The sequence below is a fragment of the Chlamydotis macqueenii genome, chromosome Z (genome assembly GCF_036417535.1).
Source record: "Chlamydotis macqueenii isolate bChlMac1 chromosome Z, bChlMac1.mat, whole genome shotgun sequence".
Classification (NCBI taxonomy): domain Eukaryota; kingdom Metazoa; phylum Chordata; class Aves; order Otidiformes; family Otididae; genus Chlamydotis; species Chlamydotis macqueenii.
In genome coordinates, this window is record NC_141593.1 from 9,714 (window position 1) to 37,090 (window position 27,377).

A 27,377-nucleotide genomic window follows, 5' to 3' on the forward strand; every position below is an offset into this window, starting at 1 on the left:
GCCGAGCAACGCTCCGCGGCGGCCGCCATCGCCAGGGGGGTCCCGGCCCCGGCCGCGTCCGGGAACAATACCGCTCTTGTTGCGAGCGCCGGGCGAGCCCCCTTTCCCCGCTCGCCCCGCCGCCGCCGCCGCCGCCGCCGCCGCCGCCGCCGCCGCCGCGGGCCCTGCGCCCGGTGCATGGAGAAGCAGGGCAGGATGGACTGCCCCGCGCTGCCCCCGGGCTGGAAGAAGGAAGAAGTCATCCGTAAATCGGGCCTCAGCGCCGGCAAGAGCGATGTCTACTACTTCAGGTACGCGTCGGCGGGGCCGCCCCGGCCCGTGACAGCCCGCTCTGCCCCCGGCGGGACGCGGCTCGGCCCCCGGTGGGGACCGGTGCCAGCGCTCCCCCGCCACCCCCCTCCCCGCCACCTGCTCCCCGAGCTCCCCCGTGTCAGGGGCGGCGGGGAGTCCCCCCCGCCCCAGCCCCGCCACGGCCCGGCTGTCAGGGGACCGGTCCCCGCCTGTCACGGAGCCGCCGCTCCGCGGCCAGGGGGCGGCTGAGGGGCTCGGTTCGCTCCCGGCTGTCACAGGGGGCGAGGCCGGTCCCCTCCCGCCTGCCCCGGCTGTCACAGGGGGGAGGCCGGTCCCCTCCCGCCTGCCCCGGCTGTCACAGGGGGCGAGGCCGGTCCCCTCCCGCCTGCCCCGGCTGTCTCAGGGGGTGAGGCCGGTCCCCTCCCGCCTGCCCCGGCTGTCACAGGGGGTGAGGCCGGTCCCCTCCCGCCTGCCCCGGCTGTCTCAGGGGGTGAGGCCGGTCCCCTCCCGCCTGCCCCGGCTGTCACAGGGGGCGAGGCCGGTCCCCTCCCGCCGCGGCCCGGCTGTCTCAGGGGGTGAGGCCGGTCCCCTCCCGCCTGCCCCGGCTGTCACAGGGGGTGAGGCCGGTCCCCTCCCGCCGCGGCCCGGCTGTCTCAGGGGGTGAGGCCGGTCCCCTCCCGCCTGCCCCGGCTGTCACAGGGGGTGAGGCCGGTCCCCTCCCGCCTGCCCCGGCTGTCACAGGGGGTGAGGCCGGTCCCCTCCCGCCTGCCCCGGCTGTCACAGGGGGTGAGGCCGGTCCCCTCCCGCCTGCCCCGGCTGTCACAGGGGGTGAGGCCGGTCCCCTCCCGCCTGCCCCGGCTGTCACACGGGGTGAGGCCGGTCCCCTGCCGCCTGCCCCGGCTGTCTCAGGGGGTGAGGCCGGTCCCCTCCCGCCTGCCCCGGCTGTCACAGGGGTGAGGCCGGTCCCCTCCCGCCTGCCCCGGCTGTCACAGGGGGCGAGGCCGGTCCCCTCCCGCCTGCCCCGGCTGTCACAGGGGGAGAGGCCGGTCCCCTCCCGCCTGCCCCGGCTGTCACAGGGGGGAGGCCGGTCCCCTCCCGCCTGCCCCGGCTGTCACAGGGGGTGAGGCCGGTCCCCTCCCGCCTGCCCCGGCTGTCACAGGGGGCGAGGCCGGTCCCCTCCCGCCTGCCCCGGCTGTCACAGGGGGTGAGGCCGGTCCCCTCCCGCCTGCCCCGGCTGTCTCAGGGGGTGAGGCCGGTCCCCTGCCGCCTGCCCCGGCTGTCACAGGGGGTGAGGCCGGTCCCCTCCCGCCTGCCCCGGCTGTCACAGGGGGCGAGGCCGGTCCCCTGCCGCCTGCCCCGGCTGTCACAGGGGGCGAGCCCTCAGGGCGGGCGGGCGGGAGGCCAGGCCTTTCCCCAAAGCCCGGGGCGGGCAGCCGTGCCCCCTCGGTCGGGAGGAGCCGCCGGTTGTCTGTAACCAGGCTCCGTGTGGGGGCTTGGCCCGGTTCTCCTTTGGGAGAGGAGCTGCTCCACACTGGCCCGTGTCAACCCTCCCCAGCTTAGCTTTTTAGGATCAGCCTAAAACCCCCCTCCCCTGCCTTTAAACGGAGTCAGAGTTGCCATAACCCATACTCGAGACTAGGGAGCTCGTCGGGTGGGACGCGCGCACCCCGCGCTGCGTTACTGAGGAAGCTTACCGTTTAGTGACAACAGCTGAAATTTTAGCCAAGTGGAAAGGAGGAGAAGTCTTGCCACTGCTAAATATTCTCATCACTACTGCACAGGTTCTAGCAAAACCAAGAGAAGCAACAGCAACCTAATTTTGCTTCACCCTCCCGCTTGCTTTCAGAAACTGGAAAGACAGTTTTGGTGTTTGGTTTTTTTTTTTTTTTTTTTTTTTTCTTGAGGCAGAAATGAAATAAATTCTGAAGTCTCCCTCTTAGGCCGTGCTTCTGTAAGTCCAGCCTGCTGCGCCGCGGAGGAAGCTGTCTTCTGCAACGGCTAACCTCTTACCCACAGCACCTCTATTTATAGCTCTGTACGCGTCTGACGAACCACACCTGAAACCTCTCCCTAACATCGCTGTTTCCGAGCAGGCCTAGCAGTCTCCTTTTCTTGCAGTCAGTGGCCTCCCTCTTTCTGCCGCCCAGGAGCGAGGAGCCGTGCTTGCTCCCCCTCAGATGCCGGCTAACGGAAAAGTCGGTTTCTCTCGGTCTTGAGCGTGGCATCGTTTGACCCGTCACGTGCTGCCGCTAGAGAAAATGAAACGTCTGACAACGGGATCGCTAGATGTGGAGGAGGAATGATGCTTTTCCCCGAGCTTTTTGAATGAATCCGATGAAAAACTTTTTTTTTTTAGACAATTTCTGGTTTTGTCTTACCGCCTTTGTCTGACTTGCTTCGCCGCCCGTATGCTAATACTGCGGCGGGTGATTGGGTGGCATCTGGCGTCGCCGGCTCTCTCTTTTCGCGTCTGCCTTTCCTTGCTTCGCCGCTGCCTCGTGAAGCCTGTCTGAACGATTGCGCTTGACTCTGCGGTCTGAATCCTGTTCTCTGGATGGGTCCCGCTTTCCGGCGGATCGCTAAGCTCAACTTTTTGCGTAGGATTATTCTTTCCGGGATTAAATGCCAGACTTTTCTCAAGCCAGAGAGTCACTGCTGACTGCGTTGGAATAAATTTAACGTAGAAGGCCCAAAGAACTTTGGCTGTTTGCTCAGAACGACCCGTTTTAAAACCACCGGAGTTTAGCTGCGTGTTTGTCCCGTCAGAACGTAGACGTGTCAGTGGTTTTCGTGTTACAGATCCTTAATGAAACTATGAAAACATGGGCAAAATGCAGTAAGCTCTACTATTTCCAGAGTTTAGTTTTTGCTTCGCAAAGAATGATACGTAACCTCATTAACTTCATTACGTTAACCGACTCAAAACCTGAGGTTTATGGCTTTGATGATTTCTTAAGGCTAGGAAAAAAAACCCAAAAGGGATCGGCCAAAGCTTCGTTTGCTGCCGTGGTCTAAATAATCACGGTAATTAAGAACAGCTCTTGCGAGATGAAGCCGTGTTGCAATCTACCCGATTTGCATTTTGAAACTTGCTTGTTTCGGGGCTGCTGGATGGTTATTTTAACGTGTCGCGCTTTAGGAAGCCCTGAACCGGTTGCTCAGAGGAAAAAGCAAAGCGCTCCCGGTAGTTTCTGGTAGGATATTTTTCTGCCCCTCGCCACCTCTGGCCCCGCATCTTCTGACCTTCGTGATTCTCCTAAAAAAAAAGCTGTTAAAAGAGAGGGGCGTGGTGGAAATACTTCAAAAATATTCAAAACCACAGCTTTTGAGGTGAGCCCCTTCTGCGTAACCGTCTGAGCCTTCATCCTGCAGATTTGGCCGCTGCCGTTGCCCGCGACCCCGCGAGAAAACTCTTTGACGCCGTTTTTTTTCGTCGGAGATGCGAGGCTGCGATCTGCTCATCGCTGCCTCTCGCATTCTGTCTTTAATGTGGGGGAAAGCGGCAGGAATAAATGTTTCAAATTTTAGGACGCCTTCCAGCATGGTTAGCAGTGATGCAGATCTTCTGCCAAGCGACCGCAAAATTGAAACTAAAAACTCGCTCGTAGCGTAGAGTTTGTTGATCTCGCTGCAGATTACAGGTTTGGAAAAATAAGTAGTCATTCGTGTCTGGAGAAATAACTTCTCTTCAGTAACTTCTGCACAAGCAAAATGAAACAAATAAAAAACGTTTTTGTGGCTGCAGGCAGGACTGGCGTCGGAAATTTATCTTTTTTTTTTTTTTTTCTTTTTTTTTTTTCCTGTTATAGCTATGAGGCAGATTTCAGCGCTGCTATATTTAAACCAAACGAAAATCTGGTTTGTTCCAATAAGTCGAGCAGGCCAAATACATTCAAAAGAGTTGTGTCACTCTAGCTCGGCTGGAGAAAAAAAAACCAACAAAACGAAAAACCCAACAAAAAGAATGTTAATAAACGCTCCGTCGTTCAAATGCGTAGCTGGACGCGAAGCGGGATTTGGTTTGTGTGCCTCATACGGACTGATATTCCCTAAAAGCCTGCGTCGTCAGGATTTGGCACGGCCGCTTAAACAGCAATACCGCGCTTTTTTGGCGGCGCCGAAAACGTACGTTGCGTTTGGAGTTTGTACATCTTCGCAATCATTCACCCAAACTCCCAGTTGCTTCATTTTATAGAAACGAGTTGGTTTTTTTTTAAGTGACTCTCCTGGTAGTAACCTGTTTAGGTAAGGCCTAAGACTGTAGGAAATTTGCCCCGTGATTTTTTGGGTAAGTATTCTTTATTCAGCGTGCTGTGAGGTAGGGGGTGCTGCTGTCCTGCCGAAGGACTCGGTCGTGCTTCCGAAGTCCTGCAGAAATCTGAGTGAAGTGGGAACTCTGACCGTGGATATCTCACCTTCTGCTTTCTTTCCCTCTTTTTTTTTCCTCGGTAAAAATCCCTTTAGTGTGTACAACCCCCTAGGGAGTTTACCTGTTAAAAAATGTTTATTAAACTCCGGCATGAAATTTGAAATGACTTCTTTCCTAGCAGCAGCGACTTAATATTCTGCTTTGCTGCATTTATTCTTCGTGGGAAAAAAGCAAGCGAGAACCACTCCACTTTTTTTTTTTTTTTTTTTTTTCCCCAGTTGAAAATCCGCTTTCCGTGGATGCTAACAGCCTCTTAAGTTCAACTACAAAAGCTTTTCCAGCATAGGTGTACCCGTGGGGCAAACAGACATCCCTTTGAAGTTGCTTTCGTGGTTTGACCAGAAGATAAACGCTGGAGGATTTCCAGTGACAGTAGGATAAGTTGAATTCTGTGCGCTTTTTTTTTTTTTTTAGGGACACCTTTATCTTTAAAAGCAAGCAAGCGATGCTCAGTTGTGCTTATGTTATCCATAGCCTTGTATTTTTATTTTTTTTTAATTTCCAAAGGTGATAGGAGCATAGAACAAGTCCTAGTAAAATCCGGTCTAAATTTTGAGAGCGTACTTCACCTTCTGTGCAAGAATAAAAATTGCTGTTAGCTGCTTGTTAATCTTTTAGCGCTGCTCCTATTTATATCCTTCTTTCTGCAGCGCGCCCGCTTCAGGGGCCGGCCTTCGTTGAGGAGAATTTTCGGTTGCCGTCTTGTTCTTCTGATCTCTTCGGGAAGTTTGCATCTCTGCTCGTAACTGTGCTGCTTTTCTAAACTCAGATGGAAACCAACGGGAGGCCGATGATAATAGCAGACAAATTAGCCCAAATTTTCTTGTGTAGGCTTTCTCTGATCATCTTCAGGTTGTAGTTTCAATATTTTCGCTGCCTTTTTTGTTCCCTGGTGGAAGGAGAATGTCAAGTTTTAAGTGTAAGGGGCGTTATTTTGTATTTCCACGGCTCAATTACTCTGAAAACGCATGGTAACAATCTCCCCTACTTAAGTTTGGGGCAGCGTCGGGAATCTTAGTATGTCAAATAAATTTCTTTTCTTTATAGGGTCAATTAATCCCTGCGCTGAGCGATAATAATGATTATTCTGAAGTCATAGGGGCTTCATTTTACGAGGGCGTGATGAATCAGTCCTCCAGCCCAGTAAAGGAGCTCAGCAGGTTGTTCAGGCAACAGAAGTAGATTCTGATGAATGAATCCAAACTATTTCCATAAACAGAAGATTAAATAATCTAGAAATTCACCTTTTGCAGTTTATTGCTGTCAGTTGCCGCTGGTGATGCGGTGCGGTGGTATGAACGACGTGTACTGCTGTGTAAAAATCTATTTTTGTTGCGGGCCAAATGAGATTCCAACTGCTGAACTCCTCTGAAGGTGGGAAAAAGCGTTGTGTTACGCCGTTCACCGCATTTTTCAGTGTCTCAGAGTGAGTTTTCCCTGTTACCAAGTAGGTTTGGCTGTACGAGAAAATTAAAGGTAGCTTCCTTCTGTGTTAAGAAAAAATTCATTCAGAAAAATGCCTTTTTTTTTAGAAAAAGGAAAGTTCCTTGCAAGCTCATTATGGCACATAACCACCCTCAGCCCACCGAGAGCTTCAGTTTGTACAGCGCGTGAATTTACACGAGCGTACAGCTGCAGGTGAGGGGTGTCTCCTTCGTTTCACCTTGTCCAAGGTGATCTGAGCCTTGATGATGTCCCAGAAAGAATCGTTTGGCACTTCTTAATTGTCTCCGTGTTGGGTCATCACGCTGCAGCTTAGTCGGACCAGAGGCTCCGCGGTGTCACGGCGCCCTGAAAGAACACTTTCGCTTGCTGCTTCTTGCGCGAAAGAAGGCAGTGTGAGATTCATGGATGTCCAGAACGTGGGGGTGAGGGTAAATTTTACCGGTTTCTCCCGTATCTGTGTAATGCTTCCTTCAAAGAACGTGGCGGTCCATGCTTCTGACTTTCCTGGCAGTTGACGTTTTAGAGGACGTGAACTCAGAGCAACGCGTTTTAAAAATCTTCCGCAGCGAGCGTGACGTCGGAGTCCGAGCTTTCTTTGACGTGAGTTTGATTTCTGATACCTCCAGGGTATCATCCAGAGAGAAGACAGCTTCATACCTCTCCTTCCGCCTTTCTTTTCCACTCAAAACTAAGTTTGAGCTTAAACTGGGCTTTAACACCTTTAGGGAAAATAAAAAAGAACACGTTTCTCGGTTTCAACCAAGAACACGGGGAAGGTCTGACGTGTGAAATGACGAGTCGTTAGATTTTGTTGAAGCTGGAGGATGGAAAACGCTCCAGGTTTTGTAGAACGGTGAAGGAGACAGTAGTAGGGTAGGAGAAAACTAACGGAGTTCCGTGGACAATGTTCTTGGATCCGATCTGTTGTTAATATCTGGTAACTACGTACGCGTCACGTACGCAGTTTCATACCTGGACATCAGGTGAGGATCAGGAAATAACCAGGAGAAATGGAATGACTTGGAAGATAAGGGGATGAAAATGGAATTTTGGATTCCCTCAAGGCGTACGTGAAGCGTTTCTCTCCGAGGAACCCGAAGAGGAAAGCTGGTCTTGATGACGCAGCCTGTCAGCTTCTGAAACGGGAGGTGAAGTGGGAAAAGTGCGAGGTAGCGTGTTTCCCCTTCGCTACCAAAATTAGGATATAATAGAAGATGTCGATGTAAACTTTCTATATATTTTCAGTAGTTACTTAGCTATGGGCTAAAACGACCAAGGTTTTAATTAAAAAATAAGTGTCTGGAGCAGAGAATATTAACACCGAACTGCAGCGTTTGCTTTGTTTTCTCCTTTTCCTTCGGTGTTTTACGGGGAAGGCGGTTCCTTTATCCAGTAAATTCAGCCCTTCCACTCTCGTTAGGAAACAGGGACGTGCAGCCAAGGTTTTATTTTTTAAACTTTTTCTTGTAGGTGCCTGAGTAGGAAGGAAAGACAATGGGTCAGATTATTTTAACAGCGACCCTGCTCGCCCCGCAGAAGACTTGCTCCGGCTCTGACCTTCGCTGCGGAATTTGTCTTACTGTGACCAAAGCAGGGTGTTAATCTCCACTATCTAAAATAAAACCGGCGTTGTGTTTAGTTTGGCTTCCAGCACAGCTTCAGTTCTTGGTTTACGAGAAGCAGAAAGGAGTTTTGTGGTGGGATGCGTGTCTGTACGTATGTGTGGTGGGGTTTTTTTCCCCTCCCACACCCATCCCTGAGGAGGTTAGCTTCAGATTGCGATCTGTTTTAAGTCTTTTTTTTTCTCCCACCCTTTGCCTCTCGTTAATTATGTCTTTCCATATTTCTGGATTCATTTAAATGACTTTGAAAAAAATATTTGACTTAATTAGCTGCTTTTCCCAGAATTCAATACATATTCTTCCCTGGGGAAGTTCTTGCCTCAAGGTGTTTTTAAGTTTTTTTAAAAAAAAAAAAAGTGAAAGAAAAGTGAAGAAAACAAAAATCTGCGGTAGTTCTGTGCAGAGAGGAAGTGGCGTGAAGAACTCTCCGAGCTCAGTTAACCTTTTGGGTTTCGTCAGCGGGAAGATTTTGACGCTTGGCTTGTTTCGTTGGATGGAAATTGGCGTTGGACCAAGGGATTGTTGGCTTCACTCGCTGAATATTTATCCGTTTTCATGGCTATCTGTACCGAGAGGCTGGCACAAAGCGGTGTTGCAGGCTGAGTTTTACGTAGCGGTTCTTGATATTTTTGTTTTCTGCCGAGCTTTTGGGTCTGGGGGCAGCACCGTTGTCCCTTCCAGTGACGGCTTCTTGCCAGTCAGCTGCGCGGTAGCGCTGACGGCGTGTTCTGGATGAGAACGAAGTGGAGCTGAGGGGGCAGAAGGTTCTGCGCTGTAAAGTTTGGTAGGCAGACCGCTTCCTTAGCGTAACTGGAAATTAGAAATTTGCTGATGTCACTCAAAACCGTCAGCTGGGAATTTGGGGTAATAATAATTCCGTAATTCCGCATGAAGACGATTTAAGTAACTTCCCTGCAACTGATTTCGTTTCTTCTGGTGGGATCTACCTCCACAACTGCGGCTTTGGCCCTGTTTCATCTTCTGCATCGTCTTGCTTGCTGCTTGCTTGCTTCTTGCTCGGTTCCTCACCTGGCTTTGCTCACCGGTGTCGGCGACCGAATAGCTGAGCGATGTCACCTCACCTCCAATCCTAGCTCTGCGCATCCGTTTTAACGCCTCGCTGTCCGATAGCCCGGAAAGGTTGCTGTTGAGTCTAGGTTGGCCTTAGCCATCAACCGTTTAAACCTTGCACGGTCTTTCCGTTTGTGCGGAGAGCTTCCCGCGCTTGGCCACGGTCTGCCATCCCGTTTTATACTGGGGTTTGGTGTAGCTGTGCTGCTAACCCAGCTTCCCCAGGTCTAGTCTATCCCAGCGTCCCGGTTTAGAAATTAAATCCTGTGCAAACACGCAGAGGTTGGGCAACCAACGCATCCATGAACGTGCCACGTGGAATAAAGATAATGGCAACTTTTTAGATCCTTAACGAGGTATAAAACCTTTTGTAAGAAGTCAAGGTTGTATCCTTTTGTCCAACAAAACATACTAAAGTGTTTTCTTCTTTTTAGTCCAAGTGGTAAGAAGTTCAGAAGCAAGCCTCAGTTGGCAAGATACCTGGGAAACACTGTTGATCTCAGCAGTTTTGACTTCCGAACGGGAAAGATGATGCCCAGTAAATTGCAGAAGAACAAACAGAAACTAAGGAATGATTCTCTCAATCAAAATAAGGTTTGTTAGTAAATACTGTGTTTAAGGATATCCTAAAGAATTTCCTTTCCTCTAGTTCATTTAGCAATTTCTTTTCTGCTTGAAGCAGTCTGCTGCTACGATGTACGTGTCTGTTTGATTTTTAGTGGCGGCAGAGACATAAATTTCTAAATAGGAGGAATGCTCTGCTGCCACCCAGAAACTCGCGAGGTGAGGTTAAGCGGGAATCAGAAGTTGGAGTAATCCAGGAGCTGGCTTGGGACTAAGAACTCAGCGCTAGTCGTCCAGCTGAACGGGAAAAGTTAGGACTGTTGACACCAAGAGATTCTCCTGTGTAAGGCTTCGAATCTTCCTGTCCTGAGATGAAAGCGTTCACGTTTTTAACGGGTGCGCTGCGTGCTGGGAAGCTTGTTACCTGAGGCAAATCTGTTTACCTGGATGCCTGTGTACAGCGGTGTAGCTTTACAAGGCTAGGTTTAAGAGGAAGGCTCTGTTTAAGACTGGGCCCTGGTTGTTCTCTTATTCTCTATTTCTTTTCCAACCCTTTTGAATGTCGGAGGAAATGTGTCTAGCGGATGAAAAATAAAAGGCCGAAGCGTACAGAAGTGAAACAGCCGACGTAGCACGTGGGGACGTGACGAGTCAGTTTAGCTCACTCTCAGACAATACGTTCCTGGCCAAACTTTAGAAGCCTCCTCCAACAGAAAGGATTTCTCGCAGTATTTTCTTTTTCAAGTGTTTTATTCTTCAGGATTTCCTAACTTAGCGTATGAAAATACCGTACAAGTCACAGCTATGTCTCGTGCCCTGATGCTTTTGACATTTGTAATGCGTGAACCACGCATTTCGTGCTGGTTTCTTTTTATTTAAAGCAAATTATTGAATGTTTTCTCTCCGCAGACGTGAGGCTTTCAAACAGCGTTACGTTTAGAGGGTAGTCCAAGGAATGGTTTGGGTTAGGCTTTTTACAAAATTGGGTGTGTAACGCCTAGGTGAGCCTGTGCTCACTCTGTATTCCTGTGACCTTGAACGTCGCTCACAGTAGCTCTGTTAAATATAATATTAAAAAAAAAAAAAAAGTGGGTTTTAGGTAGATAACATCTGACTGAATCTGCAACTCAGAAGCTCTGAAGGATTTCTGCAGTGTTCCTCTGATAGATAAAAATGAGATCTCACCTTGTTCCTGGAGTTTGTAGGGTTTTTTTCCACAGACACTGGAAGAGGTTGGTTGTGGTCGTCTCCTAATCCGCCTCGCAGCTGTGCTGCTGGGGGGGCCGCGGAGTCAGGCTTGCAGAGGCAAGTTTGTGTATAAACTTGCCCCTTTTTTGATGGCTTGGTTGTTTTTGTACAAACAATTCACTCCAGTGTTTCTAAATTCTTTGGCTCCCCTTAGGTTTCAAGAAGAAATATCAAAATATACTCCAGTCGCCTTTCTCCGACGTGTCCAGACAGTTGGATTCGTGCGGCTGCTGGACCGAAATGCTGTCATGCCCTACTTCTAAATTTTTGAGATCGTAGAATCACGGAACGGTTTGGGTGGGAAGGGACCTTCAAAGCCCACCCAGCCCAACCCCCCTGCAAGGAGCAGGGACATCTCCAACCAGATCAGGTTGCTCAGAGCCCCGGCCAACCTGGCCTGGAATGTTTCCAGGGATGGGGCACCCACCACCTCTCTGGGCAACCTGGGCCAGTGCTCCACCACCCTCAGCATAAAGAATTTCTTCCTGATATCCAATCTGAATCCACCTCCCTCAATTTTGAAACCATCACCCCTCGCCCTGTCCCAGCAGGCCCTGCTGAAGAGTCTCTCCCCACCTTTCCTGCAGCCCCCTTTGGGCACTGGGAGCCGCTCTCAGGTCTCCCCGGAGCCTCCTCTTCTCCAGGCTGAACAGCCCCAGCTCTCTCAGCCTGGCCTCACAGCAGAGCTGCTCCAGCCCTCTCAGCATCTGCGTGGCCTCCTCTGGACCCTCTCCAGCAGCTCCACGTCCTTCTGATGTTGGGGGCTCCAGAGCTGGATGCAGTTATCAGTTAGAAAAGAAGACAAGATAGAGACTACTCGTTAAACATGCTGTCTTGGTTATAAATGACTTCTGGAAATACATTGCTGAGTTTTTAAAACTTTTTTTTTTTTATGTCCTGCTTCTGGAAATACACGTCTTTGGGAAGGTAGTGGACTGAAATTCTTCTGGAAACTGTCTCTGGAGCGTCAAACACTCCTCATGAGTAAAAATGAGCAGGGAACATTGATATTTCTCCCAGGGGAGGAAGAGATTTTCCTTTGCGATAGCACTCCAGCAACATAAAAGCCCACAGTGTGTCTGCGTTTCCGAAGGCTGAATTTTTTGTAGGTGTGCCTAAAACTGAATATCGTGAGCTTAACCGCTGTGTGAAATATGAAGGTAGTCTCTTCTGTCTGGAAAGCTCGACGGAGCTTTCTGGTTTTCAGGAGAGGTGTTGGTTGCAGGGATCTTTGTTCCTTTGTTAGGATGCACTCGAAGCTTTAACTTCATCAGAAATAAATCTTCCGTACGGCTGGCTCATGATTTATTGTGAATTTTCCCTGAATATCGCTTGCTTCTTCTTAAAGTGTGATAATATATTTTTTTTCCCCTGTCCATCTGCAGATGTGCAGGGGGTGGAGATGGCTTTGCTTAGCAAGTTTCTGTACTGAAGAGTTTATTTTTGTTGTTCAAAACTCTGTGCCGCAATTCAGAGGCTGAATTTTCTGACGTTCTCTCACTGCCTGGAGAACTCTCCCTTTTAATTTTTCTAGGTTTAATGGATTTATTTTTTTTTTTTAACTTCTCTTGAAGTCGCGTTACAGACCAAAAAGAACCTGGAAATATTTTTAATGAACTTGAAAGTAAGACCTTCGTCCTAGAAATGTTTGCGAAACCGGATTTCTCCTCTGTAATTTTATTATTTTTGTCAGTTTTCGTAGCTATTTTACCACTAACACTGATACTACTGCACAGAACGCCCCGGGGCCCTGGGCTTCAAAGCTTCAACTGCGGCTTTGAACTTGATGTCACGAGACGGGAGCTGGTAGGATAGGCGAGGTCTGTCGGGGTGCTGATGTGAATTAAGTTACGCGGCGCGAGGAAAAGTTCGGCGTCAAAACACTCGGTGCGAATTTAAGTACTTGTGGTTGCTGTCTAGCTCCGGTTGGTGACTCTGCGCTCATCAGAGCTGCTTTAATTGTGTAGGAAAATGTATATTAGAGATGAAAAAGTCTGCTGGGGAAAAAAATAGAGCCCATCACCAGCATCCACCACGCCGAGCACGTGCCGAAAGCAATGCCCAGGGTATCTGAAAGTATTTTTCCAGTGGGCTGGGACGACCTGGGTGAGACATGAGGAGAAGAATGACGTCTAGATTTATTTCTAAGCTTAGATTCTCACTTTTGCTTTTAGAAAAAAGGTCTTAGGACTTCTGTGCTAATCGAATGGTGGTTGCTCTGGTTGATTAAAACTATTAAGCGTAATCGGAAGTACGTGTGCTCCGTTGCCGTTTGCTGCGGCCGTGGAGACCCTGATCTCAGTTGGACAAGCATCAGCAGCGTCTTAGGGATGGAGCTGAAGATAAGCTGCTTTTCCCATTTCAAACCAGTAATACTGCGAGATATGGAGGCTGTTAGCTTCTGGCTGTAAGTTTGTAAACCAGAAATGATGCCTGAATTTCCGAGGGAAAATTCCATTGGAATTTGTGGATTTAGCCTTATATTTTACAGAGTGGTTGGAATGGAAATTTTAAAACATGCCCTCATTTAGGCAACGTGAAGGTGCCCAGATAAATACAAAGTGTTACTCTGCTGCTCCTTCCTATCAGTTGCATTCCTTAGAATGAGACGGAGGAATTCCTGATTTTTTTTCGCCAGGAAGGATCTACTAGCGCTGTGTCATCCTGGAGAGGCCTTGTCTCTCCCCGCACGCAGCTGATGAACCAAATCGTTAGGTAGGAGCGTCCCGTATTATAACCATCGTAGAGCGTGAGGATCTATTTTGGGATTAAGTGGCTTGCTTATAGAATCACCGAATCATGGAATGGTTTGGGTTGGAAGGGACCTTCAAAGCCCATCCAGTCCAACCCCCTGCAAGGAGCAGGGACATCTCCAACCAGATCAGGTTGCTCAGAGCCCCGGCCAACCTGGCCTGGGATGTTTCCAGGGATGGGGCATCCACCACCTCTCTGGGCAACCCGGGACAGTGCTCCACCACCCTCAACTTAAAAATATTTTTTCCTTATATCCAGTCTGAATCTCCCTCCCTCTGTTATAAAACCATCACCCCTCGTCCTGTCCCAGCAGGCCCTGCTGAAGAGTCTCTCCCCACCTTCCCTGCAGCCCCCTTTGGGCACTGGGAGCCGCTCTCAGGTCTCCCCGGAGCCTCCTCTTCTCCAGGCTGAGCAGCCCCAGCTCTCTCAGCCTGGCCTCACAGCAGAGCTGCTCCAGCCCTCTCAGCATCTGCGTGGCCTCCTCTGGACCCTCTCCAACAGCCCCACGTCCTTCTGCTGTTGGGGGCTCCAGAGCTGGACGCAGCGCTGCAGGGGGGTCTCACCAGAGCGGAGCAGAGGGGCAGAATCCCCTCCCTCGCCCTGCTGCCCACGCTGCTGGGGGTGCAGCCCAGGGTGGGGTTGGCCTTCTGGTTCCTCCCGTAGTCTCTTTTATGATGTCATCATCCAAATTGTAAAATCTAAATATGGAAGATTTGAAGATTGAGACTTCATTCCCATTTCCAAGCCCAAGAGATTAGATTGTGTCACAAAATTAGGAGTCTAAGGAAATCCTAATGAAAAACTCTTAACGAGTTTCACTCTTCTAAGAAGCTTTTGAAGGACTTCTGAGCAGTTTCAGTCTTGCCAAGGAGGTGAAAATGTGTGGAACCAGTTAAGCGTTGCATTTTTTTTTTTCTTTCAAATGGATGACTGCGAAGGTTAGTTAAGCACAGCATTTAAGGGAAATCTTTACTCCAAAAAAAAAAGCCTCCTTCTTCTGCACCTCGCTAGAAGAGGGTGAATCCAACATTAATTTGTGTCATTTTTCTGTAGAATTGTTGTTAATTCACTTTTTATTCTTGTTTGTTTGTTTGTTTTTAACAGGGAAAACCAGACTTAAATACAACTTTACCCATCAGACAAACGGCGTCCATTTTCAAACAGCCGGTCACCAAAGTTACCAATCATCCCAGTAACAAAGTCCGATCGGATCCGCAGCGAGTGACGGAGCAGCCGCGACAGGTAAGGATTGAACTCTTTCCGTTCTTAGCGCTCAGAAAGTTGAAATGAGCTGAAAAAGTGCTTGTTTCCAGCTGTGCTTCAATTACGGAGGAGAATTCCTGTCTTGAAGGTGACTTACAGAAATGTGCGTAATGCGATTTAAAAAAAAATGCAGAAGCAACGGTTAATTGATGTGGAGATTAATTTCTCTCAATCCAAAACTTCGTTCATGTTTGGTTACCGTATTCTTCTTCAAGTGCTCTAGTGTCACAACTGGACATCAAATATAAAAAAAAAAAACCCGTAGAATCATAGAATCATGGAATGGTTTGGGTTGGAAGGGACCTTCAAAGCCCACCCAGTCCAACCCCCCTGCAAGGAGCAGGGACATCTCCAACCACATCAGGTTGCTCAGAGCCCCGGCCAACCTGGCCTGGGATGTTTCCAGGGATGGGGCATCCACCGCCTCTCTGGGCAACCTGGGACAGTACTCCACCACCCTCAGTGTAAAAAATTTCTCCTGATATCCAATCTGAACCTACCTCCCTCTGTTTTAAAACCATCACCTCTCGTCCTGTCCCAGCAGGCCCTGCTGAAGAGTCTCTCCCCACCTTTCCTGCAGCCCCCTTTGGGCACTGGGAGCCGCTCTCAGCTCTCCCCGGAGCCTCCTCTTCTCCAGGCTGAACAGCCCCAGCTCTCTCAGCCCGGCCTCACAGCAGAGCTGCTCCAGCCCTCTCAGCATCTGCGTGGCCTCCTCTGGACCCTCTCCAACAGGTCCACGTCCTTCTGATCTTGGCGCCTCCAGAGCTGGAGGCCACGCTCCTCTTGATGCAGCCCAGGATGCCGTTGGTTTCTGGGCTGCAGGGGTGCATTGCCTGCTCATGTTGAGCTTCTCGTCCACCATCACCCCCCAGTCCTTCTCCTCAGGGCTGCTCTCCATCCGTTCTCCGCCCAGCCTGGATTTGTGCCTGGGATTGCGCAATATGATGATTGACATAGGCGGGAGACGTGGGGAAGGGAGAGAATAGATGGTTACAGCTGTTGCGTAGAGAATAGATTGTTACAGTTTTTTAATATAAAATTTGAGTGAGTTTTCGGTAAAATTTTCATTAACAAATCATGTGTGCACCCTCCAGATAAAGCCTGTATTTTCCTTAATCCCTACGTGTATCGCTGTCTTCTCCTGCTCTCCTCCTCAGGTGTGCAAACTTTCCTGTGCATAAACTGTAAATATATCACTGTTGGATGTTCAAGCGAACGCTGAAACGCCGACTGTGCCGCCTATTTCTATATAAAACTTATCCACTCACCGCTTCCAGTGTCATCGCTCCCTGTTTCTTCAATCCTTGGCCCACATCCCTTGAGGGATTCTTGCTTCCGTAGTTCTAGATACCCATCTCCAAAAGCTTTATCTGCTTGTATCTATTGTATCTCCCCTTTCAAAAAGCGATCTAACGAGAATTCCCTGAAAATTCTCTTATATCTAGATCAAAATAAACGAGCTCTGTAGTTCCTTTGGCAGTCAGTAGATTTTTTTTTTCGTGACCTGGGAGCGCGAGGACGTGCTTCTTGGCGTTGGCAGGGAAGACGTTTGGCAGCAGCTCTTCGTTCAGCAGTAAACCCCGTGGTAGTTCTTGGAAAGAGAAACTAATAACAGCTTGCCTGTGATCTTTGTGGAGGTAAATCTGAATTTGAGCAACAGATCTTCGTCGTTCCGTATATTCCGTGCGCTGTTTGGTGGCACACAAGTGTCACGAGGTTGTCTAAGCCTTTTTCAATCAACACTTCTGCAAGACAGCACCTTAAAGCTTTCCAAGCCGTCCTTGAAAGATTTTTTAGGTCACTGATTATCGGAGTGGAGAGCTTTAACCAGGGAAAAATGGAAATGTTCTGGAGAATCCTGGAAGTAGGTAGTGTCAGGACTTGAGCTGTGTGTGTGCATGCTTGCTCTGAAGGGTCTTCTGGTGCTCACTAGACTTCTCTTCTCTTAACTATCGGTCTTCTTCCTCTAAGTGGCTTTTGTTCAAATACCAGAACCAATCAATCCAGGAAGATTTCTCCAATTCTTCGTATCTAATCACATGATAGGAGTATCTGTAAGTTCCTAAATTGCCTCAATTGCAGCTTTCTTCAAAGTTCTTTAATGTCTCTCTTTGAAGCATCAACCCTCTCATCTAGGGTATTTCCTTTTTGAAAACGCCGTAGGATAAACCTGATGTACTTACGGACAACGTCATCTACCTGTAGGCCAGAAGTCCTCTTTAAAATTGATTCAAAAGTCTCTTTTTGTATTTACTGTCCTATATAATTGCAGTGGATTGGGTTGTAAGGGATTATTGAGTAATTAGGAGCAAACTGGTCTGGTGGAAGGCGTCCCAGCCCGGGGCAGAGGGGTTGGACTGGATGGTCTTCAAGGTCCCTTCCAACCCAAACCATTCTGTGATTGTGTGATTATATATGACAAACTAAATCTGAGCGTAAGATACATGCAGCCTAAAAAGCCAAATTTACCAGAAAAATTGCAGGATATCATTTTATATATGTCTTCTTGTGAGCGGTTCTTAGCAAGAAAGACTTGTTGAGCTCTTAGACTTTGTAATTTGTCAGGCAGATGGGATTTTATTTCTTGTAGATCCGCTTAAAGGCTTGAACTCTAAAATTAGGGTTGGAAAACTTCAGCTTCTTGGTTAGTATTAGAATTATCAAAGAGAGGGATGGAAGGAACCCAATGAGATGGTTGAGTTTCATCTCCCTCTGCCAGGCAACTAAAGGAACCCTGAAATTTTGGTTGGCGTTTACAGAAGCGGTGAAGCTTAGCGCCTGGACACAGAAAGCGGGAAGAAGCTTTCCAGTTTTCTGTTTGTGTAGAAATGTCTTTTCATCAGCTTGCACACCAGGTTATCGCGCATCTGCAAGCAGCGTGGAGATAAACGTGGTTCCCCAGAGCTGGGAGGACGCCGAGGCAACTACCCGGAGCCGTGCCTGTGCCGTTAAACTTGATGTGTCCATCGCTTCTGAATTAAATCTGACTGCTGTGCAAGTTCAGAGCAGATACATGCAGCTGGCTAAATAGAAGAACCCAACTCGGTAAAGAGATCTCTGAACTCGCCAACACCAGAATTGTTGTTGTTTCTTCTGCGTGTCCAGTCTGGTGACATCTACCCTATTTTCAATCTCTAGAAATAGTACAGCAGATGAAATTTGAGGTTCTTGATGGGTTGATTTATCTATAAATCAGTCACCCTCCAAGAGTGTTTGGATGCTTTTCTTTTAAAAATAATCGAACGGGAATGGATTCCTTTCTAGCAGGGCTTCCATTGCTTGAGCAACTGCGGAGGGACTTTTATTTATCTAAGGAAAAAGGAGCGGCTCGTAATTTGTTTGTATTTCGTGGTTCTTGCAATAGAGAGTCTCATCTATCATTGCTTTGTTTTCTGCGAGTCGCGTAGGAGATTCTGTTTTTACAGAGATCACGGGTTAGATTAGAGTTCACCATTAGTCACAAACAGCTTCGCGTGGACAAGAAACAATTACGGAGGAAGCAATATTTTATAAATTCTCAAAACAAAGAACTTCGGCTGCAGTACAGCGCTGCCGTTACGGAGTTTCGGAACAACAAGGAAGTGAAAATTCTGCTCCACCCCGGCGACCTTGGCACTGCATTCCCATGCTGCCTCTTCTGTCATGGAAAAAAAAAACCAACCAGAGTTGCCCTGCCCTTAGGATCGTAAGTTTGAGCGATGAGGGCTACGTTTCTTGCTCTCAGAGGGAGATTATTGCGTAAGAGGTCACTTGTGGCGCAGCGCGTGTTGATTCATTTCCTAGGAAATGGAACATTTGGCTGCTGAGTCTTTCTGAACGTAGAACGCTGAGACGTCGGTAGATGAAGGACTTGGGTTTCATCCTCTTTCCAGTGCGCGTTCCCTAATGACTACTTCAAGCAAAGCTGAAATTGAGCCGGTTCTGATCCTCCAACGGGATGATTGCTCATAACTGACTGATGAATCCTCAGAACGGTTATTCATTTGGCATTAGTCATAAAATAGCTCATCGTTACAATGGTGAATCTTGAATCTGGTTCGTCTCGCATCCCTTCCTATCCCGGTCCCATCGGGATTCTCGTTACTGAATAGCAGAGTCTCATATTTAGAATCATGGAATGGTTTGGGTTGGAAAGGACCTTCAAAGGTCATCCAGTCCAACCCCCCTGCAAGGAGCAGGGACACCTCCAACCAGATTTGCTAGTACGTCTTTCCTGGAGGCGTGAATCTTGCTTTTCTGGCCGTACTGGTGCATTCTCAGCAGGAGGAAGGAAGATTGGACCATATCAGCCTTCAGGGATGACGGTTCTCTCCGAGGATAGTCGAGCTGAGAAAAGCCCGGAGTCTGGGTGGCTGCCTCCATTTTACAAGGAGACCTCAGATTGTGAGATGACGTGGGGTTGTTACGCAGAAGGTGGCCTCTGTTGCTGGCAGTCACGGGTTGAAATGGAGCGGCTGTATCTGCAGATGCTTTCACTGTGTGAGGAGCTGTTGGTGGCTTTATGAAGTCCAGATGGCTTTGGGCAGGAGATGGGTTTGAGGGATGGACCACTTGGCTGGATGGTCACACCCAGCGAGTGGTGGTCAACGGCTCAATGTCCAAGTGGAGACCGGTGATGAGTGGCGTCCCTCAGGGGTCCGTGCTGGGCCCGGCCCTGTTCAGCATCTTTGTCGGCGACACGGACAGTGGGATAGAGTGCACCCTCAGCAAATTCGCCAACGACACCAAGCTGTGTGGTGCTGTCAGCACGCTGGAGGGGAGGGATGCCATCCAGAGGGACCTGGACAGGCTGGAGAGGTGGGCCCATGCCAACCTCATGGAGTTCAGCCATGCCAAGCGCAAGGTCCTGCGCATGGGTCAGGGCAATCCCAGGCACAAATCCAGGCTGGGTGAAGAATGGATTGAGAGCAGCCCTGAGGAGAAGGACTTGGGGGTGCTGGTGGAGGAGAAGCTCAACATGAGCCGGCAATGCGCCCTTGCGGCCCAGAAGGCCAACCGCATCCTGGGCTGCATCAAGAGGAGCGTGGCCAGCAGGTCGAGGGAGGTGAACAGCAGGAGTGAGTGACTGCAGGTACCAAATATTTCACGTTTAACAAGATAAAAGAGGTGCCCTAATGCAGGGAGATGTCCCTGCTTCTTGCAGGGGGGTTGGACTGGGTGGCCTTTGAAGGTCCCTTCCAACCCAAACCATTCTACGATTCCATGGTGACAAATGCGTCCCGTTGTCCGGAGGAGAGCGCTTCCGTAAGTAGATCTCTATAAAATGACACGGTAATCTCGCGGGCAACGCAAGTATCGTTCAACCTGCTGATTTATGAAGCTGGAAAGACACGTTGTGGAGAGAATTGCATTTTTCTTAGCGTAACTGCATCTTTTATTTTCAGTCAGTATACTCTGAAAGCTAAGGAAGATGTTCTTTGTTGCTCTTTCCTTTGCCTCTACCTCTGCAACTGAAAAAAAAATGAGGTTTTTTCTGCATAACAATCGCTGACGTACCGTGCTTCGCTTACGATGCAGTGTGACCAGCAATACAGGTTCCACAGAAGATGAAAGAGGATGCTCTGGTCTTTTAATTCTAATTTTAGAACAGCACGAACCGTTTGAAAGCCCTGTCTTAGACTCAGGCTTTTGGGAACCCACCTGCAGCAAAGCATTTCCTAGGAATGAGAGTAACAGCTCGTCTAGGTTTTTTTTTGTCTCAGCTTTTGCGAGCGTGAAAAGAAATAGATGTAATTTTTTTTTTTCCTTCAAACCAGTAAGATGGGAGTGAGGTGAAACCAAAATCTCTTAGGTCAAGAAACCGGTTTCTGTGAGGAATGGAAAGATGTTCTCAGGTAATCAACGGAAAATGAAATGAATAGGAATTTAGTTCATGTGTCTTCCTAAAAGTGGCAAGGTTTGATTCTGTTTCCAGATAAGTCAAGAGATCTACACGGCGTCGGGAAGAGCCAGGTCATCAAGCTGGCGTGGAGTAGCCACTGGTGGAGCTGTGTGGTTTTGACTTTCTCCTGAGCAATCTTCTTTTCTCTTTTGCAGCTTTTCTGGGAGAAGAGGCTACAAGGCCTCAGCGCGTCGGACGTCAGCGAGCAAATCATAAAATCCATGGAGCTACCGAAAGGTCTTCAAGGTATTGTGTTTGCTTCAGATCTTTGAAGCTCTTAACAAGTTTTTCAGCTTCCGGTTAGATAAAGTAAACTTCAAGTTGTCAATGTTCTTGCTGTTCTCTCGTGAATTTGGAAATGATATCGTGAGCGTACATAATCTTACGAGCCGGGAGGAGCTCTGCCGCTGGGAGTTGCGTATGGAATGTGAGTGCTAATTATTCCGTCATCTTTGCTTTAGGAGTTGGCCCGGGTAACAATGACGATACCCTGTTATCAGCCGTTGCTAGCGCTCTGCATACCAGTTCTGCACCTATCACTGGGCAGCTCTCTGCGGCCGTTGAGAAGAACCCGGCCGTCTGGCTTAATACGTCTCAACCCCTCTGCAAAGCTTTCATAGTCACGGATGACGACATCCGGTAAGCTTTTTGAAAGTCTTAGGGGGAAAAAAAATGAAAAGCAAATTCAATTTAAGGAGATTCCTTCCTGGCACAGTGTAGTCCTGGAGGTAAGGGAGGAGAAGTGTGAACGTGACAGGCTGGAGAGGTGGGCCCGTGCCAACCTCATGGAGTTCAACCAGGCCAAGTGCAAGGTCCTGCACATGGATCGTGGCAATCCCAGCACAAATCCAGGCTGGGTGGGGAATGGATTGAGAGCAGCCCTGAGGAGAGGGACTTGGGGGTGCTGGTGGATGAGAAGCTCAACGTGAGCTGACCTGATAGCCACCTTCCAGTACCTTAAGGGGGCTGCAGGAAAGATGGGGAGAGACTGTTCAGCAGGGCCTGTTGTGACAGGACGAGGGGGATTTGGTTTCAAAATAGAAGGAGATATGTTCAGATTAGATCTTAGGAAAAAAATTTTTTACTCTGAGGGTGGTGGGGCACTGTCCCAGGTTGCCCAGAGAGGCGGTGGATGCCCCATCCCTGGAAACATTCCAGGCTGGGCTGGCCGGGGCTCTGAGCAACCTGATGTGGTTGGAGATGTCCCAGCTCCTGGCAGGGGGGTTGGACTGGGTGGCCTTGAACGCTCCCTCCCCACCCAAACCATTCCGTGAATTCTGTGATTCTGTGTTTCTTGTACTTGTCTATTCTGCTTCACGACGGTAGGCAGCTCACTACGAAAGGATTAAATATTCTTAGAAGTTCCCTCTTCATCCTCTGCCTTTCATTTTAAGACCGTCCAGAAAACACGTTGCGTGAGGAAGCGGTATCGGAATACAACACCTGTGATCATTAAGGACTAGGTTTTCTTTCTGAACTTAGGTAATAATAAGGAAAAATTTGCCGTTGGGAGTATCTGCTCAGGTGCTAGCGCGTATTCTTCCGTACCATCAATTCTTCAGGGAGGTCCTAGCAGTTGTTTACATCTCCCAAAACAGCCGTCAGCTCGGCTCACGTTTAGCTTGAGGTGTTCCTCGTCGTGTGACGATGGTAAATCCCTTTCGTAATCAGAGCAGAACGCAAAATTTCCTCTTTTGGTTCAGCACGTTCACGGGGAAAACATTAAACATTAAAGAAATGCACGGTTAAGAAACAGCAACGAGGGGCAAGCACCTATTTTTTTTCTCACTTGTGGGGCACACCTTCTGAACAGTTTTGGCCTTCTAACTGCCTCCGGTTCCATGAAAGGCTGCGAGTGACATCCTTTGTGTCTCTGCTAGAGAAATGCTTTACGTTTCCCTCTTTCGGGACGAGCCGGGCAACGATACCTTCTGAAAATAACAGATGGATCGGGTTTTTTTTTCTAGTTGTGCTTAGGTGGATGAAGTTTTGCAACGGATTCTTCAGATTCATTTGTGACTCGCTGCGCTGTTCTGCTTCGTAGTCTGGCCCGTCATTCTTTTCAGACCTCTCTCTCTTCAGTGGGATTTTCTGAAGCTTCTAGTTTCCAAGGGATTTCTTTTCCTAAAGCGCGTAAGCCCTTGCTGAAGATCCCGCCTTTCGGTTTTCAACAGCCCTTTCTCTTGCTCAGTGTAGGTTCTTTGCTAAGCACTTACCGTCATCCAGTAGATTTTGTCAGGGATCTTGAAAATCGCCGTTTTCAAATCGCATGATACTGGGAATACTGGTTTTTTTTTGTTACGGATAGCCACAACCTGTTAAATTTACCAAAGCGTAACAATTAACGGAGTACGTCTGGCTGTGTCACGCTCTGTGGGTAAGAAAAAGTGTCTGTTAGTCTGTCCAAAACCCAAGCTGTGTTTACCAGGAGGCAGCAGTGGAGATTAATTCAAGTTTAACGCTCTTTAAGTTTGTTTGGCCTGAGTTTAAGAATGTCTGAATCTGAAGACACAGCTGTGGCTTAAATCCCTCGCAATATTCCTCAATTCCCTGTGCAAATCTCCCTTTCAGTATGCCAGACCGAAGGCACAAGAATAATAAAATGCCGAAGGAAGGAAGTGAAAGAAAGAGTCTGAGCTCTCCTCAGGAATAAGAAACGTGTAAAATATTTTTTTTTTTTTAGGCAAAACCCTAAATAATCCTTATCCGTCTCAGCTCCGAGATAAATTTTCTGACCCTGGATCTGAAGAGGAGCTTAACACGGAGTATTAAACAGGAAAGCACAGTGATTCTGTGAATTCTGAGAATTTCTATAATTAGAACAGGAGTATCATTTCTATAATTAGAATAATTAGAGTATGCTGTCTCAGCAGCCGTTTATTTCTGCTGAGAGGGGAGGAGGAGCTGGGAGAGATCTACTGGAGAGGAGAATGTGTGTGGGGGGAATTAGCGGCTGCCCCTAAACCTGAGTTTAATAAAATACAGCGAAGACAGTATTCCCTCCCTCCTGACACACAGGGAGGTGGGACTGGTGTTCAGCCCACGTTCTGTGGACTTTTCCCATCCTGCACGCCAAGCTACCGTTGCGTTTCTGCCGCGGCTAAATGCTGTTCCTAGAGCCGTATGCCGTTTTTTATTTTGACGGCAGACAAGATATCGCAGTGCCGGCACCAAAGGAGCTAAATCAAACGGAGCCTCGATGGATTTAACCGTATGAAAAACCAGACGGAGGAATCAGGAGGGAGGTCGGCGCGGTATCGTAGTTTGATTGCGTGCGGTAGCGTGGAATCACGCATCGTTTAGTTGGGCTGAGAGGAGTGCGAGTAACAAGGACAAATAAAATAATTCCGAACACCGAGGAAATCACCGGAATGCTGAGCTACGCGCAACCCTGTGGGATAAAGCAGGTTTCCGCTGAAAATAAGGTCAGGATTAGAATTAGGACCTTGTGGACTTCTGTGTGAGGAGTGACGCGTCTTTAATTTTATTTTTTTGCTTATTGCTCCCCTGGAAGATCAACTAACTGGGATGTTTTGAAATTTTCCCAGCCTGGAATGGGTCTCCTTTCTTTCCCAGCCCAGCCCTTCATGGTTTCATTCAAATTACTGAGTGAGGTTGTCTGAACGCCCCGTGACTTTTCTTTTTTTGACCATGGGAGGATTGATGTTTACCCTTGACTTCACCGCACGTGTGATACCGCACGGCTTTTCCGTGCGTTACGCTTGAAATACCCAGGGACCAGAACGACGTTTGAGGATCATTCTTGATCTGTTCTTTGTAAGAGTAAGAAAGTGTCCTTACCCTGTTTTGGTTCGTTGGAATTTTCTTTGCGCTCCAAAGGGGAGCTTTATGAAGATCCTCCAGCTTTTTTTTTCTCTCCAGGAATCCAGGGAAGGGATCTGCCGGTGGAAATGGCTGTGGACTGTCATCTGAAGCCTGTTGGGATGGAGTTCGTAGGGTGTGGATGGTGGGAAGATCCTACTGCCTTAAAGTCAAAATTGTAAAGCCAAAAAAAGAGGAAAAAATATACTTCAGCTATTTATTTTCCATAATCTTTGGCCAGATGAGGTGGTGGCAACTTTTGATGACTGATTTTTAATAAAATTCTCTTTCAGCTTGTGCGTGCTCTTGGCATCCTTCTCATTCCGTTAACAAATACGGAATTTGCCGCTCTAAATTTTATTTCTCCTTGACCACACAGGTCCTGCAAAAGATGAGGCATCTTTGCTTTTGTTCGGTTCTCTTCCCCCTGGGTTTGAACCGTCGCTCTCTAGGCATTGCAGGTTATCAGCTCTGGGACAGTCAGCTGTAGACTGAAGGTAGAAAACAAGGAGAGAAAACAGCTGGAAGATAGAAAACAAGTTCTGTACCGAACTGCTAGCGTGTTCTTTCTTTTTTTTTTTTGCTTCCTTTTGCTGTCTCTGTAAGCAGACAGCCTCCTCTGAAGTACGTAGTGCTGGTGGTGGTTGTAGCCTTCGAGGCTGGTGCTCCTCAGGCTTCTGTGGAGCACGTTGGGTATCATCTCTTCTAAGACTTGATGTTCTTTGTAGCTTTGTTCTTTGTTCTTTGTCCTGCCATCCTACGTAGCCACAGGGAGTTTGTGGCACTGAGGAATGTTTTCCCGTGCCTGCTTCTGATGAGTTCTGGCCATTTTTTTCAGCGTATGTTTTGTTTAAAGATTTTTTTTTTTAAAACATAGCTTGATAGAACAAGTGGATTTTCAGACAAAATATCCAAAATTTAGATCGATAGCGAGGAAATATTTTTTTAATTAACTTTCTCCAGGGAAAGAAACCATTGTTTCAGCAGAAGCTGAAATATCTGAAACGCATCCTTGGCCGGTAGAGAAGACTGAATGGATAGGTTGGAGTAATCCAGTAGAAAAATGGAAACGGTGAAGCTCCTTGAGGTTCTTCCCCTGCACTCACACTCTGTGGGACTTGGGGTTGGTTCTTGGAGCGCTTAGAAACCGAGCCAGTGCCCCGCCATCCTGGACAGGTGCTCCTGGTGTACTGGATAAGCGTCACCGAGTCGCTGGTTATGCCACTACGACGCTCCCGACCGACTGCGTACCTGAAGGATTGACCTTTCTCCCCGTTCTTCCCTTTCAGAAAACAAGAAGAGCGGGTGCAACAAGTGCGTAAAAAACTGGAGGAGGCGCTAATGGCAGACATTTTGTCGCGGGCGGCTGATACGACGAAAGATATAGATGTCGAGATGGATAATGGAGATGAAGCATAAAAAAGAAATCAGGTGAGTCGGATCTCCTGGAGGCACGTTCTGAGATTTCCCCGTCTCGGCCGCTGGTGGTCACTCAGAAATCGGTTGGTGGGCAGCAATATCTCACGCACCAGCGGTCCTGCTGTCTCCTCACGCGTATGTTAGCAGAACTCTGGGGTGATTTTGCGCATGTAGAAATGAACGTCCCGACATGAAGTAGCAGACAGGGAGGACAAAACAGCGATTTTCATCCTTTACGGCAAAGAACCCGTCTCTAAAACCAGTATTTTCTGGCACTTGATGTGAAACTGTAGTAAAGCACTCAGAATAACTGGCCTTTTTCTATTCTTCAAAATTTAATTTAATAAAATTACGTAGCAACTTCCCAAACTTTCCTATTTATTTTTAAATGGATATCTCTCCAAATGAATTTTCCCTGTAAAACTCTAATTATGGGTAACTTTAAAGGAACTCAAGAAAGAACGTCGGGTTACGATGTGAAATTTCAAACCCGTGCCGTTTTAGACTCAAATTACCAATTTGATTTTTAAAATTGAGCGCAAAAGAATAATTTTGTCGTGGAGCTGTCAATCTTCTTAGCAGAAGCGGTTGTTTTTGCCCTGGTGCTGAGGTTCTCTGCGGAAATCAGTTGGATCGGTAGACCTTGAGTTTCATCATTACGTATTTAGACGGACGTAGCCGATGTAGACGTACATCTGCTGGCTGTGTTCTAGAAAACTGATTTTTTTTTTCCCTCTACTGGCTTTAATTATAGACTTGACCAAGATTTTTGGCTAAGTGGATTAGTTAATGTAAAATAAGCTTAAAAGATTCAAGTTTTTTTTTCCTTTACACAGACTAACGTTCCGGTATGATGTTTTTATAGTAAATTTTTTTTTACGTACGCGTTCTGCTGTAATTTAGAAAACCAGGAATTCAAAAAGTGATTTTAGACCAGCGTGAAGGACTGTGTAAACGTGCGTTGAGAGAGGCTGGACCTTAAAAACAGCTTAACAAAAAAGCAGCCAGGCATCTGTGGGACTCTTAACCGCGTCGCCACTCACCTTGTGTTCATTTTTTTCGTTTCTCTTCTCCAGGTACTTTTAACTGACTTGTCCCAGGAGGAACTTCCTAAAAGACGAGGCACTTTCTCCTTCGGTCTTTCGTTCTGAGAAGAAACGGACCCGTGCACATTTATAGAGCTTTCTAATAGCATTAAAACCAAGGCCTTTTTTAGACTCCTATTTTTGATGTATATATCTTATTTGAAAAGCAACTTTATTTTGTGTCCTACGACTTAAAAGTCCTTTTTTAAAGTATTGAACGTTACCCTTAATCTAAAGCTGAGCTTTTGATGCCAGGTTGCAAACCTACTGGAATTATATCGCCTGTACTAAATATTTCTTTTTTTTTTTTTTCCTGTTGTTTTTAGTAAAGATGGATCAGAAGAACAGAATGATTTCCCAATTAAAGATTATTGTGACTCTGTATATAAACAGATTTTTATACCTATGGGTGCAGACACCTGTACATTCTTCCGTCATCACTGTAAAGAGAAATAAATGATTATATTCCAGGCACTTGAAAA

The 27,377-nt window shown here is 48.0% G+C and overlaps 1 protein-coding gene across 1 annotated transcript; it reads left to right on the forward strand.

The window, feature by feature from the left end:
* The first annotated feature begins 37 nt into the window (after positions 1 to 37).
* LOC104480165 (methyl-CpG-binding domain protein 2) lies at positions 38 to 27,377 on the forward strand. Its single transcript, XM_086770693.1, has 7 exons — positions 38 to 290; positions 9,294 to 9,453; positions 14,530 to 14,667; positions 20,725 to 20,815; positions 21,031 to 21,208; positions 25,681 to 25,822; positions 26,887 to 27,377. The coding sequence occupies exons 1-6, from the start codon at positions 178 to 180 to the stop codon at positions 25,808 to 25,810; spliced, it is 810 nt and encodes a 269-aa protein (XP_086626819.1). The 5' UTR covers positions 38 to 177; the 3' UTR covers positions 25,811 to 25,822; positions 26,887 to 27,377.

Bases quoted from the DNA above. Each gene is read 5' to 3' on its own strand.
- LOC104480165 (XM_086770693.1), top strand. From the start codon at position 178: ATGGAGAAGCAGGGCAGGATGGACTGCCCCGCGCTGCCCCCGGGCTGG. The intron at 9,454-14,529 runs GTTTGTTAGTAA...TGTTTTTAACAG, and splicing joins ATTCTCTCAATCAAAATAAG to GGAAAACCAGACTTAAATAC. The intron at 14,668-20,724 runs GTAAGGATTGAA...TCTCTTTTGCAG, and splicing joins TGACGGAGCAGCCGCGACAG to CTTTTCTGGGAGAAGAGGCT.